The sequence below is a fragment of the Pituophis catenifer genome, unplaced genomic scaffold (genome assembly GCF_029215685.1).
Source record: "Pituophis catenifer annectens isolate HBS135680 unplaced genomic scaffold, rPitCat1.0.hap2 SCAF_1, whole genome shotgun sequence".
Classification (NCBI taxonomy): domain Eukaryota; kingdom Metazoa; phylum Chordata; class Lepidosauria; order Squamata; family Colubridae; genus Pituophis; species Pituophis catenifer.
In genome coordinates, this window is record NW_027256881.1 from 153,209,317 (window position 1) to 153,226,422 (window position 17,106).

Sequence of the window (17,106 nt, forward strand, 5' to 3'; positions counted from 1 at the left end):
CCTCACTTCGCTTTCTTTTTTTCGCCGTCGCGCTGTATTATAGATGAGGAGGAGCTGAAAAATGCAGATCTGGCATCACACGCACACACGCACACGCACCCATCGGAATAATTCCACGAGCAGCCAGCCCATCGGATTCCCCCTCTTCTCGAGGCTGTGAGATGCTAAAGCAGAGCACCGCTTAATTGGCTGTCTGCAGCCAGCCCGCTGACCGGTCCCCTTAGAGTATCCATATTATCCTTTGCTTAGCTTTATTCCCGTTATTGAGCCCACGAATATTGCCTTGCACTCCCTGTCCGAAAAAGCCATGAAGACAGGCACTGTTCCATGCTGCAAGACAGCTGGCCTCTTTTTACTGGGGTTCGTTCGCTTTGCCTTTGCATCTCAAAAGGCCATCTATACCAACCATTTTTTCGTTGAGTTTCACAAAGCGGGAGAAGCAGAAGCCAAGCAACTTGCTGCAGAATACGGCTTTAATGGGGTCAGGAAGGTAAGATCCCCATTCTCCTCTCCTTCCTTCCTTTCTCTCTCTCTTTCCCCAGACCATTTAGTTATGCATGATGTTTATGAATTTGTTCTGCAAAGTTGGCGTGATCTATGTCTGCATTTTAGTACTCAGGAAGAGGTTCAGAGAAAAAGAGTTGTTTGAAACTCTTGTTAGACTAGGTTGATTGTTCCTAATCTAAATGGCTCCTCCTAAATATTTTTAGCACAGTTTTTTTTAGTCTTCTTCTCTTTTTTTTGGAGGAGAGTTGGCTATCTATGTCTGTGCTTGTAACTACAACAATTTAAAGAATGATTCATTCTTTGAAGCTCACACTTTGACCATGTCCACTAAGTTAGGAGCAATACAGAGATCCTCATGGATGATTCTTCTGTTTCTTTGACTTCTAAGGTTTAAAAAGTCAATGTGCAAAAACTCCATGGCACAATATTTTAAATTGGATGCTTTGTTTTGGAACCACACTAATTAGAACTAAGATATATTTTCTCTACTGATTAGTTTTGTGTCGGTGGATCCATACTGTATTGGTAGAACCCACATATTCACAAGTAGACTTCTCCATTTGCCAAAAGAAGGGGTCAGTTGCAATAGTCATTATTGATGGCCAGAACTGTCTCTTAATTCAAGAACCTTTTCAAGCTTTCATCTGGGAATCTCATAACAAGTCTACCTTGAGTTTTCCTTTTGTTTCAAACAATTTCTGTTCTGTAAGCTCTTGGAAGTAAAGAACATGTGTCTGCAATAACTAATTAATGTTCCTTAACTGTAACCAAGTATCCATGCACACTAAAAATAGAGTGCGGGTAATACAACGTATCAAGTTTATACACAGAGTTGGGGGAAAAAAAACCTATGGTGTCTAACAGCAGTGGGGGGATCGGAAGACAAGATAAGCTGCTTATGGTATCATTGCATATTAGTCACAAATGACTTCAACATGCCTTTAAAACCTTTCCTTTTTGTACCTGAGAATGAAAACAAGCAGTGACTCCATGTCAAGAAAGAAATGAATTCCATTTAATTAAACAACAATAATAGAATGTGTGGGCTTATGTAATGCTTTACAGTATTGGTGAAAACCTTATATATATATAAAATACAAGAACCCAGCAAAGATCTACCTAGGACAAACCAATTTCATCATATTATTCTCCCTCACCACCCAGTGATTATGCAAGAAGGACCTGAAATAACTTCTACTGCAGGCAATGGGCTTCTCCCTGTTTACTTCAATAGGACTGAGCTCCCGCAAGCATGTCTGAAGAGTGGGAAATAACAAAAAGAAAGAAAGAAAGAAAGAAAGAAAGAAAGAAAGAAAGAAAGAAAGAAAGAAAGAAAGACAGAAAGAAAGAAAGACAGACAGACAGATTCCATAATGCCTGCCTGGACTCGGTCAGATAGGAATACATTAAAAATGAAGGAAAGCCTAATAACCTCTGTTTTAATTTCATGACTGTCTGATAGATTTGGCATTTCTGAAATGTTCTGTTTGAGGCAGAGATATTGTGGCATTGCCAGAGTTCTGGGGAAGAGTACTTATGAGCAAATATATATCTGTAACTGAAGCTTCTTTGGTAAAGAAGTTTAGTTCTTAATGCACTTTCTGCTTTCTTCCCAGACTCACTCTCCTCCACTCTTTTTTTTTCTTTTTTGATTTTGAGAAATGGCTTTTTGCTAGGACTACTTTGTCTTATTCTCTTCCACCACATAATCACTTCTTTTCTGCTCATCAGATGGGGAAAAAGTAGGACCAGGGCAGAAATGTTCATGAAAAAGATACATAGAGACCCAGATTATCCCTGTGCACATATAAAAAGGGTGTAACCTCGAAAGACTACTATTTTTCCCCCATATGCTTTACTACAAGGATCTGTGTCTGAGTTCATTTCCTTCTATTGTTACTTAGTAGGAGCTTATCTAAGCATCATTTCCTCTTCATAGAAGAAATGAAACAAGACAGTTTATTTTTATATACAACTTAGGCTGCAAATTCCATGCAAAATAAGTTCTGCTAAAAGTTAATTCTGAGTAGATATATGCACGTTGTATATTAACCAACAAGGTTAAAAACAAACCAACCATCACCACCACTGCCAGAACTGGCTAGCAAACTCATAATGAAGCACTGTATGGCTGATCTTAGCAACACTTTTCTTATAACAGTTGGAATACAATAGCAACCTTTTATAATTGCATAAGTTTTATTGAATTGAGTGGCTTTTATCCTTAGTTGATGAGTTCACAATCAAAGGCCTACTTTCCTACTGTTCCAGCACATGAGCAACAGGAAAATTAAATGCTCAGCCTATATGGAAACTATATTAATAAGTGGTGGGGTTTTTTTCTTTCTTTTGCCTTCCTTCCCCCTCATTGCTTATCATATTTCAGGGAAGGAAAAACAACCACTCCATTATTTATAAGACATATCGTTCATTTTCTATCGACTCCAGCTCTGCGCAAGATGAAATTCAAGATGAAGTCCTTGGTTTCTCCTTTCCATTAACAGCAACTCAGATGCTCTTCCTGAGCTGCCTTGCTCCCCGGGAACATTTCCACTAAGTTCTAACAGAGATTTCCATAGTCAATGTGACTAGGATCATTGTCAAGGAAATCATCCTGGCAGGATGATTTCCCCTACAAGTACAAATTTAACTGAGTTATTTTGCTTTCTTTATACTTAGCATCACCATGGGGAGTTTGTGGTGGGGAGAGGCAGCAGGAGGAATCTACCGTAGGCTATTTCCAAAATTGCCTGTAATTTACTGATTCTGTTTCTCATTTTACCTTATGCTGATGTTAATGGGAATGAGCAAAGAATAGAGATGGAAGAGATTTCTCAAAAATAAAAATAATAAATTCCTAGGAAAAAGGAGAATGCGAGTTAAATTTTGGTTAATAATTCCTTCCAATAAAAGCTATGCTAGCTGAATAATTTGTAACTTTGATCTCAGGTATTTTCCAAATTCATGCTTGTTTCGAAGTTTTTAAATGGACAAGCAGTATTAAGTTGCTTCTAGCAGTGTTTGTTGTCAATTAAAGAATAATATGTGCCTACTTTTCCTTCTGCATGCTAAAAACTACAGGGAGCTAGTTTATTTTTTCTCCTGAAACTCTCCCACCCACCCCTACCATGTAACTATCCATTGTTAACATGAGAGACAAATTATTTTTAATAGTATTCACTCCTACATGGTCATTTGGGGGGACTTCTCATTATTTTAGAATAACTCTCCCTTATGAAAAATATATGATGCTAGCATGCACAGACTTTACAACTCAAAACTTGTGGACCCACAGGAAAATGGTTACATAATTAATAATGCTTTTTTGTGTATGCATTATCTGCCTGGGTTTCAACTCATCTGAAAGACTGAAGATAGATGAGAGATATTTATTATAAAGGGGGTGGAATCATCACCATTAAAACAACACTGACAACCCCTTATCATGTGATGAAATTGGGGAACTCTTGTGTTTAATGAGAAAATGAAGAACACAATAACAAAAACCAACAACAAAACATGAAATAGTTGTAACACAAACCTATTCAACTCCTTTAATCCATCACCAAATTAATTAATATTACTTTTATGATTCCAAATTGATGTCTTTTTCTTATAGGGAGCTGTTTCTGTAGCTGCTTGTTGGACTAAATATCCAGAGCTTTAACTAATTTTCAGAATGGCAAATGCTATAGTTTTCAAAGCATCAAGAACTGGACTGGAGTAGGTCTTTCTGTGACATGTCTTGGGCTACTGTTGAAAATCTGGGAAGAGGAGGGCGGGGCCAGGATAAAAAACTCATTTGCTTGAATTTAATTGATTAATTAAATTAAGGTAATATATATTTAAATGTAATACAAAAAAGACAGTTAAGTAATTGGAATTAATACAGTTGCTTCCCATATATTATATAATTTTCCCGTCTGTCACATTCAAAATTACAACACCCAAGCAATTTTTGTTAGGAATCTGAGGAAAGTGTGAAATTACTATAGACGTGAGGCTACAATTTGTATCAACCCCACTCCCCAAAACTATATGTGAACAAGAGTTTCTACAACATGATCCAGTGCTTGTTGGAATATATGGAAGTCACAAAGGAAAAGTAGACAACCATATGCTATCCAGTACATTTCCCTGACTTCTTCATCTCGAGCACATTAGTGAGGCTTCACCCAGCTTCATTTCCAGATTTGCCACTGTGAATTGGGACCTTAAAAAAATAATAATCAGGGTTTGAAATTGTTACTGAGGCCAATGTATTCAACTTGCAAGCATCACAATAAGCACATTGCTCCTTTGGATACTTTTTTCTATTGTACAGGAAAGAAAATGTTGCTTTTTTTCCGCTATAAACCACCTCCACCCCCCTGGAATTCATTTGTGTGATTAAATGCTACTTCATTGATAATGGTCTATTCCTGGATGAAACACTGTATAGTTAACTAGGCTGATTTCATACATCAACACATTTTATACCCCAAACCTTTCTAGAGCAATTTGCAAGGCTCTGTAGTTATTCTCATGGAAACTAACCTCACAGTGTGAGAATTCCTCCACCACATGCTTGCAGTAAGGAAGGGCAAAAATCATCAGCCAGGTATTCCCTCTGTCCCTCCATTCTAATTTTGCACAGCATTTGTCACTTTCAATAGCCAGATCTACCTGAGGGGTTTACACACTTCAAAAAACCGATGAAAAGATGCTGTGGTGCCTTAATCTCAGTGTAACAGAATAACAGAGTAATAGAGTTGGAAGGAACCTTCTAGTCCAACTCCCTGTTCAGGCAGGAAACCCAATACCATTTCAGACAAATGGTTATCCAATCTCTGGGTGCTAAAACCTCCAGTGTTTTAACACCCACAACTTCTGGAGACAAGCCATTCAGTGATTGATTGTTCTAACCATCATCAGGAGTGAGGAGGATCCCAAGAGATCAGGTGAACCAAGAGTTCTTGTCAGTGGAAAACCAGCTCCCACCAAGATCTTTAGCAACAGAGGGCATTCACAATGATTCCTCTGGAACAAGTGCTGTCTTGAAAATTAACAGACTCCATTATTCAATAGTGAAGTTGCATGCAACCATATTGACACAGAATCAATCACAAGTAGTTCAAATGTGAAGGGTCTTGAGCTGGTCAGTAAATTCCACTGCCAATCAAAGCATTTGTGAAATTCTCCATTTTTCCTGGGATGGAGAAAAAGATGGGATGACTACTAGATGGCACCTAAGAATTTGTGTTTTCTGTATCATTTTGCAATCATTTAGTGGTCATCTGGATTTCTGTAGCCCTAATTTTACTGTGTGTGCACATCAAATCAAGACAGGTTAAGCCAGCAATTCTTAAATTCAATATGGCAATAATCTGAGAATGATCAATGAATGTGTAACACACACACCTGCCCTTTTGATGAATAAAATTAATGGCATAGGGTTGAGCAATATTTAAATATACCACTTTTTATAAATACAGTTTAACCTACGTAAGACAAAAGTCTTCAGCTTTTGCACTTCAGCACTGTCCCCTGCAAGCTTGTGCAGGTATAATGGGAATTCAACCCTGCTAGTTTGGACTTAAAACATTCCAAATGGTCCTACCAACTGCCAAAAGTTGGGAAGACATTCTACTAAATTTTCTTTTGTGCACCTGAAAAACCTCTTCCTCCCTCCTTTCCTCCCTCCCTGTGGATTTTGTTTTTTAAAAAAATCCTTGCAGGTATGTCTGATGCTGGGAAAATGTTTTGGCTCCTTAATGTCAAAAAGGATGAGATATAAAACATCTGAGAAAGATGAATCTTATTCACACACAACCACACACAAAACCACAAAGGCAATATAATAAGAAATAATTATTTAGCATGATTCACTCAGTTCTAATTAAAAAAAATGGAGAGGGAATACTTGTGAACATTTTAGCTGCAAAATAATTTTTTGCTAATTGCTAAAAGAATCTCAGTTGTTAAAACAGATTGCAATGTGCTAAGATGCTTGCCTTCTTCCAACATATACCGTAAGCTACTAGTGTTATATGTTTGGATATATATTTTTAGATATGCTAAATCACCCAAAAAGCCTTTTAGTATCAGGAGTGCCATCAGGGGTAAGACCAAGGCAGAAATCTACAGCCCAACTCAGAAGAATGACCAGGTAGGTTAGCAAGCATAAATCTTAGCTCAATTTCAGATTGGTAAAACAGTATGCTACACGTTCATGCTAAAACTAATCCCCTCCATGAATTGCCTAATTGCATTATTGTTTGATGTGCTACTTTTTGAACATGAATCAAGCATCTTTGGGGATAGCCTGCGATTGGAAAGATTTGGGACTCTGCTTATTTAACATCAAGCTCTTAGGCTGCATTCCCAGGAATAAAAATGAGAATACTTGAAAAGCAAGATACGTTTTGTCTGGGATCCCTTTCCTACTACAGGATAATTAAGACACTTTTGAAAACTGATCTTGCTCTTAGATATATTTCCACACATCCACTGTTTGCTCCTCAGCAACTGATAATCAAATGTATGTGTCCTAGAACATAACAAATCCATTTAGTCATCATGGCTAATAACCACTGATGACTCACATTCTTCTTTGGGTTGATCTCCTCTCCTCCTGCACTTTAATGCCATGTAAGCCATACAAAGATCCAGGTCTATAGAGCCTGTGTCCTGAGCACACCCTTGTACTACAGTGAGTCTTGGACCCTTTATGCATGGCAGGAGAGAAAGTTGAACACCTTTCAAATGCGCTATCTCCAACGTATTCTTGGCATCACCTGCAAGGACAAAATTCCAAATAGCGCAGTCTTGGAATGTGCTGAAATTTCTAGCATATATACACTATTGAAACAGCGACATCTATGCTGGCTTGGGCATATTGTGAGAATGGCTGATGGTTGGATTCCGAAAGATCTCCTGTATGGAGAATTAGTGCAGGGAAAGCACCTCAGAGGGAGACCACAGCTGCAATATAAGGATATCTGCAAGAGGGACCTAAAGGCCCTGGGAATGGACATTAACAACTGGGAAACCTTGACCTCCGATCGTTCAGCTTGGAGGCTAAAGATGCAGCATGGCCTTCTCCAATTCAAAGAGACACTTGTTCAGCAGGCTGAGGCAAAGAGGCAGTCCCAGAACCAGCGAAATCTGGGGGCTGGGCAGGGGACAGAATGTATCTGCCCTCAGTGTGGAAGGGATTGCCACTCTCAAATTGGCCTTTTTAGTCACACTAGATGCTGTTTTAGGACCTCTTTCCAGAGCACGATACCATAGTCTTTTGAGATTGAAGGTTGCCAATGAAGCCATTGAACATCACAGCATCTTGTGGCAGAGTGTTCCATGAATTAATGTAAGCTGCATGAAGAAGACCTTCCGTTTTGTCAACCCTGAAATTCTTCTCAATTTAGGAACAGTGCTTGACAGCGATTGTTACAAACTTAAAATTATGTTTGGATGGAATTATAAATGGTAAATTACGATCTTGCACTGTTTACGCATCCCGGTGCCCTCTAGTTCATACGCAGGAGGCAGCTGTTGTCCATCTGTCCTGCTTGCAAGTTTTTCATAAGTATCTTATTATCCACTATTGGAACCAAATGCTCCAATAGTTGAACTTTTGGATGCCTGCTCAACATTTTTCTTATGGGTATGTCTAAGATGTAGGACTGCACGTCTGTAGAAACCCTGCCTACTGGGGAAATTCTACTTAGTTTTGGTCATTTCTTCACAGAATAGAAATGCACAATTATTTCATGTGTATTCTGTTTTTATAGATTATATTCACTTGTAAGCAATTTGATTATTTAAATATTTATGATGCTCGGTAGATGAAATACTTGGTGCTTTGCCCTTAAGAAATGAGTTGAGAAACTTTCTTCTCACCTTTCTCTTTCACCTTTCTTTAGTTCTGTCACTTTAAAACAACAAAAGAATAGAAAAAGAATAAGGGATGGATGGATGGATGGATGGATGGATGGATGGATGGATAGATACTGTAGATGGATGGATGGATAGATGAATATAGAAGAGTACTATTCAAAGGTCAATGATTCCTGCAGGAAAATTAATTAAAAGGATCTGTTTGTTTTACACAATTGATGTAATAAAGGAATAGTAGTTTATCAGCATGCACAAGATTAACCTCAATTTATATGAGCAATAAATGGCTGTCATTTATTAATTGGTATTAACTACCAGTCTGTTCCTTTCTTTGATAGAGGCACGTGTGGGCAATGTTTTGTTACTAAACATTGCCCTTATTCTGAACTCGGAGACCTTATTTATTTATATCAGGTGGAGGACACTCTCTTCCTTTTTTTTTTAATCCATGACTTTTACTATATCTCTGTAAATTGGTCACAAGTATAAATTATAGTTTTAGACATACCTTGTTTTAGGTTATAGATGTTAATTCCATTGTCCTTATTTTTTAATTTGTGGTAGTTAAAAGATGAACATTGAATAAAATGGTCTCCTTACTCTTATATGCCCATTACTGGAAGGACAAATTGGATATGGGGTGCAGATAATAAAGACCACACACCTTGCATTTTTAAATCTTTCACAAATGTAGTTTCTACAAAAAGTAATAGATCAGCAACAATTGGCAACCAGCAATGCTGGGTGATGCCATCTCCCCTTCCCTTAACAATATAGTTAGAATGATTCTCTTGCATTGACGTAAGTAAGAACTGTCTCCATATACCACTGACCCATCACTGTAAATGGATTTTTAGTGAATTGTGAATTGTGAAAATGGAATTGGTATCATTTGTAAGCCAACTACTTCCACTTCCATAGTTCCAGAAAGACTAGGAAGAAAAAGAAGCACTGTTTTTTTTTTCCAGCCCAAGGGCAATTAAATTGAAAGAATTGAGTTTAGAATTTGTGTACACGCTTTGTTCACTCTGGAATGGAAAAAAAAATATGGTACATGTATGGATAATATTTTTCTTGTCTTTGATAGCTACCTAAAGCAAGAAAACATGATTATAGCTCTCATTTCAATTGTCCAGACTGGAAAGAGGAAAATCTGGTGATGGAAAGTGTCTTTCTTTTTTTGTCAGCCTCTAAAGCCAGTTCTTTCTAACCTTGCCCAAAGGAACTGTAGGATTGCAACCAAGGTTCCAAAATCCATTCCCCCTAGCTTTTCAGCAAGCTTCCTAATATGACATCATCTATACCAGGGGTCTCCAACCTTGACAACTTTAAGACTTGTGGACTTCAACTCCCAGAATTGAGTTGAGGAATTCTGGAAGTTGAAGTCCACAAGTCTTAAAGTTGCCAAGGTTGGAGACCCCTGATCTACACCAAACTTGGAAATGGTTTAAATTTATCACCTCTTTCCTGAAACTCCCTGATCCTTTAGAAAGGAAATTGGTTTAGAAATGAATAAGGTAAATGAAACAGGAATGCTGTTTCCTGTGAGAAGGAACCATGTTGAACATTGGCTATTACAAAACCTCCAATATCACACTACACAATGCATGTCACAAAAGGCACAGAGGACACATAGGAAGCCAGAGAAGCACTTATAGCATCTTTCTAAGAAAAAAGAAAAAAAAGAAGATATGACATTCTGCTAGAACTTTTGCTAGTGATTAAAACAGATAATGTGTTTATCAAGAGAAGATAAGAAGAAGTTACACCAGATAAGTGACCATTTAATTAGTGCACTGAAGTGAAATTACAGACATCAGACTATGTTACTACTTCTCTTTCTAAATAAATAATAAATATCCTATGCTTTTCATGGACAAGAATTCTACCCAGGGTCACTTAAAGCCAGCAGCACTACAGAATCTCTCCAATTGCATGTCTTTCATTGTGTCTTGATCTGCAAGGGCTCAGAAATGGATCAGGTTTGTTGCCATGATATGATATTGGGGGTACACTGTACACACATGATATTGGGGATACACTGTCATAATTTTAAACTGTTTTTAATAGGGTCGCTGATTTTAATTTTATTTCATTGTGATTTGTATTGGAATTTGTCATTTTGTAAGCCGCCTTGAATCCCCAGGGAGAAAGGCAGCATATAAATCGCAATAATAAATAAATAAAAAGTATCATACATGATTTTGCTTTTCAAACTGTTAGCTAGGCGGTCTCTGAACAGAACAGATTGTATTCTTTTTCTCTTTCTGAAAGTCTCTATGCAAATATGTTTGTAGAGTCCTACTACAATTTTGGGAGGAGATGGGGAGATAGAACTGTTGTTGGTATTAGTCTGAGCTTTCCTGGTTAATCATATTCACTGGAATCCATTTCAGGCCAACAAGAGTCAGCTTCCAGAAGAGTGATTTAGAGAATTTACTTCCTCCTCATGCTCTCAATTCATGCACAACTCCGTAAAATATCCTTTTGTTTATGTTTCCTTGATTCTGATCTATGTCTTGCATCTAATTCATCCAATAAAAAGAAATGATTTTTAAGCACTGCAGCAGTTTCTGCACCAAGCTTGATACCCTCATTGTTTCTTCAAGTGTATTGACAGTCAGAAGTTCCAAGGAATTCTAAATGTTGTAGAATTGCAATGAAACAGATATCAGATTATTGCATCAGTAACAAAGGGTTTAGCACCATCTAACTAACAACACTAACAGGTTGATGACACGAGTGATTGTAGGCCAGCCTGACTTCTTTTTTAGAAGAGGACTGATCAACCACAGTATATCGTTACTGTTTTAGTTATCTGAAGTGCAAGGAGATTTGTGGTTTTATTTTCCCTGAGATTTATCAGACTGAAACAAAGGGAATCTAGCTGTGTATTATTTAATATGCTTTGAATTATTTACTGGAAGCTTACTGGCAGAAAGGCTGTATGAGTTATATTATAAAGAATCTGTGCTGAAGAGTAATGATTTGTGCTTTGTAGTTTTCTCAAATTTTGGAATGTAAGTTTTGAGTGAAGAATGTATGTTAATGGCTTAGTGCAAGTATGTCAATAGGAGATAGGGAAATTGACTGCTTTCTCCATTCATGTTCCTTGTTGAATTTGAAAGTCCAATTTGCCTATTTTTAGGTTTAGTTAAATGCTATCCTGATGCTTTTGGTGTTTTCATGCTCAAAGTAGCTGAGCATTTTTTTTCTTTTTTCTTGGGGGGTTTCTGATTGCTTTGTGTTGTCACGAGTGTTGGAAAATGTAGGTGCTAGAGGTTTATTTTATTTTATTCCACATCTTTCAATCACTCTGAAACATCCTTGACTGCCCATATTTACCAATTTGAAAGAACTTCATGGAAAAAAAAGTTCCTTTTGGCACCTTTATTGATTTAGATGTAGAAAATGGAGTGCCTCAATTTGCTTATTCCCCTTACAGCTAGATTCCTTAGAAAGAGAATCCAGATACTGGTAGGAACATTTTTCCTGATCTGTTGAGGGGCCTAAAAATTAGCAACTCAAAAGAGCAGTAAGTCATTTAAAACTGTCAACATTCCCTTAGTAAGTGAGTTTATTTTTCTGGTCCGGAATGCTAGGAGATGATCAGAACAGCAATCTTATCAAACAGGTCTCATTTCTTGAACAGGCATCTAGTCCTTGTCACACTCTAGATGAGACAAAGGTTTGGGTTTTTCTGGATCACCAAGGAAGGCAGTGTTTCTCCATGAATGCATGAAAATCAACAATTTGTAACTGAGAGATAAATATCCCAAGTGGTCTCAATCCTAAATGCCTTTGAAGCTTACTAGGATGCATCAAGCCAAAAAAACAAAACAAAAAAAACCCACTATTCATTTATTTTTTGTGTGTGAGAAGAGTGAGTACAGCACCTGTTTCTGGAGTTACATTTGCTTTAGTTAGCTAAATAATTAACCACGTTCTGTGTACAGCACAGCTGGTGTTGAGCCATGAGGTAGGAGAATATCATGGTTGGCATTTATTTTATTTTTTTTTGTTCTTGGGAACCATATGCTGCTCTTGCTAAAAATGGTTTCTTCATTAGAGTCTTCTTTTGCATCAGTATGTTTGTTTTCTTCTCTCTCTCTCAGGCAGAGTTAGCTAGAATGGAGTAAATATATATTTTTTTATCCATGCCTCCCCCCATTAATTTTGACTTTCAAGCAGGATTAACTTTTTTGGTTCTTCAAAACAGGTTTAGGTGTCAGAGAATATAGAAATTATAAATGTAGGCCTCTTAGAAGCTTAATTTGTGTATTTAACATCTCAGAAACAAGAAAAGAGCAAATAAAAAGTGTAGAAAAATTGCCACTGGTAGTCAGTGTTTGTTACTGACTTTTAATGTCATGATTCAGATGAGATGAAGAGCATCCAAAAACATCACTGGGATGCTGTGTATGTATCATGGGCAACAATTGCCCTCTTTTGCTCCGGAAGTAGGAAGCAGGATGTTAATTACCTTAAGAAGAGGGTCTTATTTTAGGGAAGATGAGCCTATGAAGATGTTTTCCATTTGAAGGACAGTCCACCCAGTCTTAAAGAAAAAGGATTAGTTGAGCAGAATCAGGGAAATCAAGTTGCCTATCAGCATCTGACAACAACCTGAGCAAGGAACAAGTCATAGCATTCCTTATTCTGTCAAAATGACTTGCATTGAAATGTAAAATATGTCCCTCATTTCTATATATTCTCAACTGAACACATAAGTGAATATGAATCTCTGAAACATGTCTCTACTCCCTTTATTTCCTCCTTTAGGGAATATATTTCCTCTGGTTTCGGTGTTGTGTAGGTGGCCCTTTCATCAAAATATAATTTTATTAAATTTCTAAAACAGAAAAAAATAAATGAGCAAAAAGAAAAAGAACTAAAAACAAATAAAGGTCAAGCAGAAACCAAGATACAGGTGTTATATGAAAAAGGAAAGTAGAAAATGAATGTCTTTTGACTTTCTTTGGTTCAGACATAAAAATACATCAACTCTAAAATTAACAATAGCTTACTTTATTTCTATAATGACATATAATTCTAATCATCAAATCCCCAAATCAAAGTTTCGTTTCTCTCCATTCCTTGCAAAAAGTCCAAAAGTGGCTTTCAAGTAGAATAAAATTGGTCAAAGTATTTTCTTTAATCAGAGTTATCAATTTTGCCATCTCTGCCAATTCCATCAATTTAAGCCTCTATTCTTTTATTGCATGTCCTTCCACCTTTGTGAACATAAAAGTCTCATTACTGTTATCTTATATAAAATAGTGTTTTGGGGTAGCCTTGTGACCATTCCAAAATGATAAACACAGAGATACATGTAGAGATGATGTTCATCTCATTTATGTTGGTCCCTCTTTGTCTGAAATGTAACTGATAGCATCAAATAAAATAATTGGCATTTATTATAGTTTAATCAAAACCTTGGTATATATTTCAATTAGATTGCACTCTTTTTTTTTGGTTTGCCAGCAATGCTATTGTCATTTCTTTTTTTCCATTACTTTGAAAAGGAGAGAAAGGAAGAGAAGGAGAAGGATTGCCCACTTTGATCAGTTATTTATATACTTCATTCTAAATATTTTACATTGGTCATCAACAGATTTCATTTCAATCCAGCCATCTATCTGTCACACTTCTCTTTTTTCCTTCTCCCTATCCTATATCTCTTTGCATTCTTCATTTTCTGTATTTCTTCAAAAGCTATGGATAGAATTCCCTTTTGTCTTAATAACCATGACATAGCTGCTGTTAGTTTATCTGGTAGCTGTTGTGCCTTATTTGTTGGCTTATTACATTTTTATCCAAAGATCACAGGAGGGAATGTAAGGTTCCACTCTCCTTTTCCTTTACCTCACAACATCTTTATGAGGTGATTAGGTCAAAAGATCATGACTGACCTGCGTTCTTCCTGGGAACTTCATGACCAAGGGTTTTTTTTTAAAAAAATCTGAATTTTGCAGTACTTGTTAAACAATCTGTTAAACAGTAACATTGAGAAACACAACATTCCTAAATGTTTTAAAATAAATTATCAGCCTACCATTTCTGACTTTTTGTGGTTGGTTAGTATAAGGTGTGATGGTGAAAATACTGTAATATATGATGTTTGCTAGGCCCCGACCACCGTTTGCTCTTGCTGATGTTATCTTTCAGAAATGCCAGCCCTCTTAACACCTGTTGAGTAACTTACTGATGAAAACTATCAGTGGTATAAAAAAGGTGGTGATATATATAAAATCTAAATGTCTTCACTTCTAAATAAGCCTCCATATGTTTTGCCTTTTTATGAGTAATTAAAATGTATCATAAAGCGTCATTCGCTTCAAAGTGCCTTTCAGGATTTTGGTGTAAATCATAGGACTATCAGCCCTGAAAATCTAAAACTTGAAACAAACAGCCCCTGTTTGATTGGCATAACTAATTGAGCCATTAACCACCAATTTCTAAAGTGCACATTTTAATTAGATTTTAATGGCTGCCTTCCTTAAGAAAGAGTAATCAATGCCACTGAAACTGGAACAATTTAGACTTTCAGATCATTCTTCATGAATCTTTGGGTGGATGTTCAGGAACATTTTTCAAGCTGTAAACAGGATCAGACAATTTGAACCATTTGCTTGCCAAGAAGGACGCTGCCAAACCATTCACAAATCAAGTGGGAGAAAGGTTGGCCAGATAGCTAAACCTGTGCCCTCCCTTTTAGAAAAATCTGTAGACAAAAAGTGAACCAATTCTGAAATTGGTTAAATTGCCAGTTAAAGAACTGGCAAAGCCTGCATTTTCTAATTTTCTTTGCCCAAACCATTGAACCTAGCTTTTGGTCTGCTTGAAAATATGGTCAGCTTAGCTATTTTGGAACGGAAACAGGATATTAGATTCAGAAGTGTCCACTTGGAGAAGGTATCAAAAAAATCAAGATAGTGGTTACAACTTTGTGACTTAAGCCCTGCCCCTTTTTTAATGTGTGGCACACACTCAACACATGTAGAAAAGGGATGCGGCCTTCAATTCCACCTTTCTCACCACCTAATTGATTTTTTTAAAACTCCCCCTCATGAATGCTCCTGACTGGATTTCATTTTTTTTCTTTCCTGTTCATTAGTTAATTGGTGTGATGATCTCTGATCATCTGATGTGGACTATTTCCTGACAGCTGCAGTCTATCTGGGTATAGTTTTCACTTTAATATAATTTAAAAAGTTGGGATATTACACTATTGCCAGGACAATATATATATTTTTAATATGACTCCATGTTATTTGTCCACATATTCACTTGTCCTATATATCTGTGAGCGATTTATTTTTAAATTTATACACTGGCCAGCTCCCAGAGAGTCTGCTCAATTCGCAACATACGAACAAAGGAAAAATAACTAAAAAAATAATATTACGATAGAGAGATTAAGCTATACGTTAAGTGCCCTCCCAATTTTTCTCCTTTGTATTCATAAAGGCAGAATGTTGCAATGTAATAACCCTTAAAGTGCAATAAAACTGAATAAAATAAATAAATAAACAAATAAAATTAAACACACATGCAACTATACTAGATTTTAACTAGCTAGGCAAAAACCAATAGCAAGAGCTAATTCCCTGATAATGTCAACTCTGAATCGAACCTGGCTGAAGCCATCTTGTGCTGCCTCATAGTTGCCACAAAGCCCAAGAGGGGGAAGGGAGGGAGGGAAGTAGATAGCCCAGCTAACAGTCAAAATAAAAAGTTTTCCTGTGGGAACCAAGGTCGTCGTTACAGGTGGCTGGTGAAGGTAGAGAGGAGCCTGCCAGCTATACTCATTGGACAATGTGACTGATGACACTGAGGAGGGGGGAGGTTTTACTCTTGTAATTAGGTAAAAACTGTGGGAACCTTTAGAGTTGGTTTTCACCAGCTATGCCAATATGAGGTATCCAATAAACATGTCCTTTGAGGAATCTACCTGCCTCGGAGTTCTGATTTCAATGGGTGCGTTACTCAGAATGCTGACAGATAAGCAATGCAGCATTTTGACTGCCCTTAGACCTGTTTGAGCTTTTTTTAAAAAATATGCCTATTCAAATTATTTAATTAAGCCTGTTTGTTGAATTTAACACATCACTAAAGACAGACATAAGTTTATTTTTAAACACTTCTAGTTTAAATCACAAGATATTTAACAGTTTTCAGAGACGTGGCTTCATAATAGTTTGTGGAAAGAAATAACAGAGTCTTTTGGCATCTTAAAAGGCATCAACTATATTGCAGATACTGCATAAGCTTTCCTGGATCAGAGTGTCTACAACTGAGGCATGAAGCATTATCCTGTTTAAGGCATATAGATACACTCTTGCTATTATGATACAGAACAAAGCATGACATGAAATAAGGTCTAGACAGTGATAATTATATAAAGAAAGCAGCCACTTACACAACAGTGGCTGACAATGTCAAAGGCAGTCTTGCATTGGTGTCGTAAAAACTGGAGGGTCTTGATAAAGAATGAAAACATGAGAAAGACCTCTGTGGCTTTTCAGAGGTACCCAAAAGGATAAGCCAATGCGTTATTTAAAACTAATCCTTCCATACAGTACAGTGTAACCAAATTAATCCCTGCTTCCCACATTTCTCATTGTGTAAAAAAAGATCAGGAGTATTTCATTAGGAGGTAGCCAAGTAGGTCACCGTCCTTTTCATTGTCGTGATTTGGAAGAAGATTGCAGAATAACA

General features: G+C 36.9%; 1 protein-coding gene across 1 annotated transcript in view; it reads left to right on the forward strand.

The window, feature by feature from the left end:
• The first annotated feature begins 307 nt into the window (after positions 1 to 307).
• PCSK2 (proprotein convertase subtilisin/kexin type 2) overlaps positions 308 to 17,106 on the forward strand; it is a 127,927-nt gene continuing 111,128 nt past the window's right edge. The window contains exon 1 of the mRNA XM_070956495.1: positions 308 to 490. Within this exon, the coding sequence (XP_070812596.1) occupies positions 308 to 490 (183 nt within the window). The remainder of the gene's footprint in view (positions 491 to 17,106) is intronic.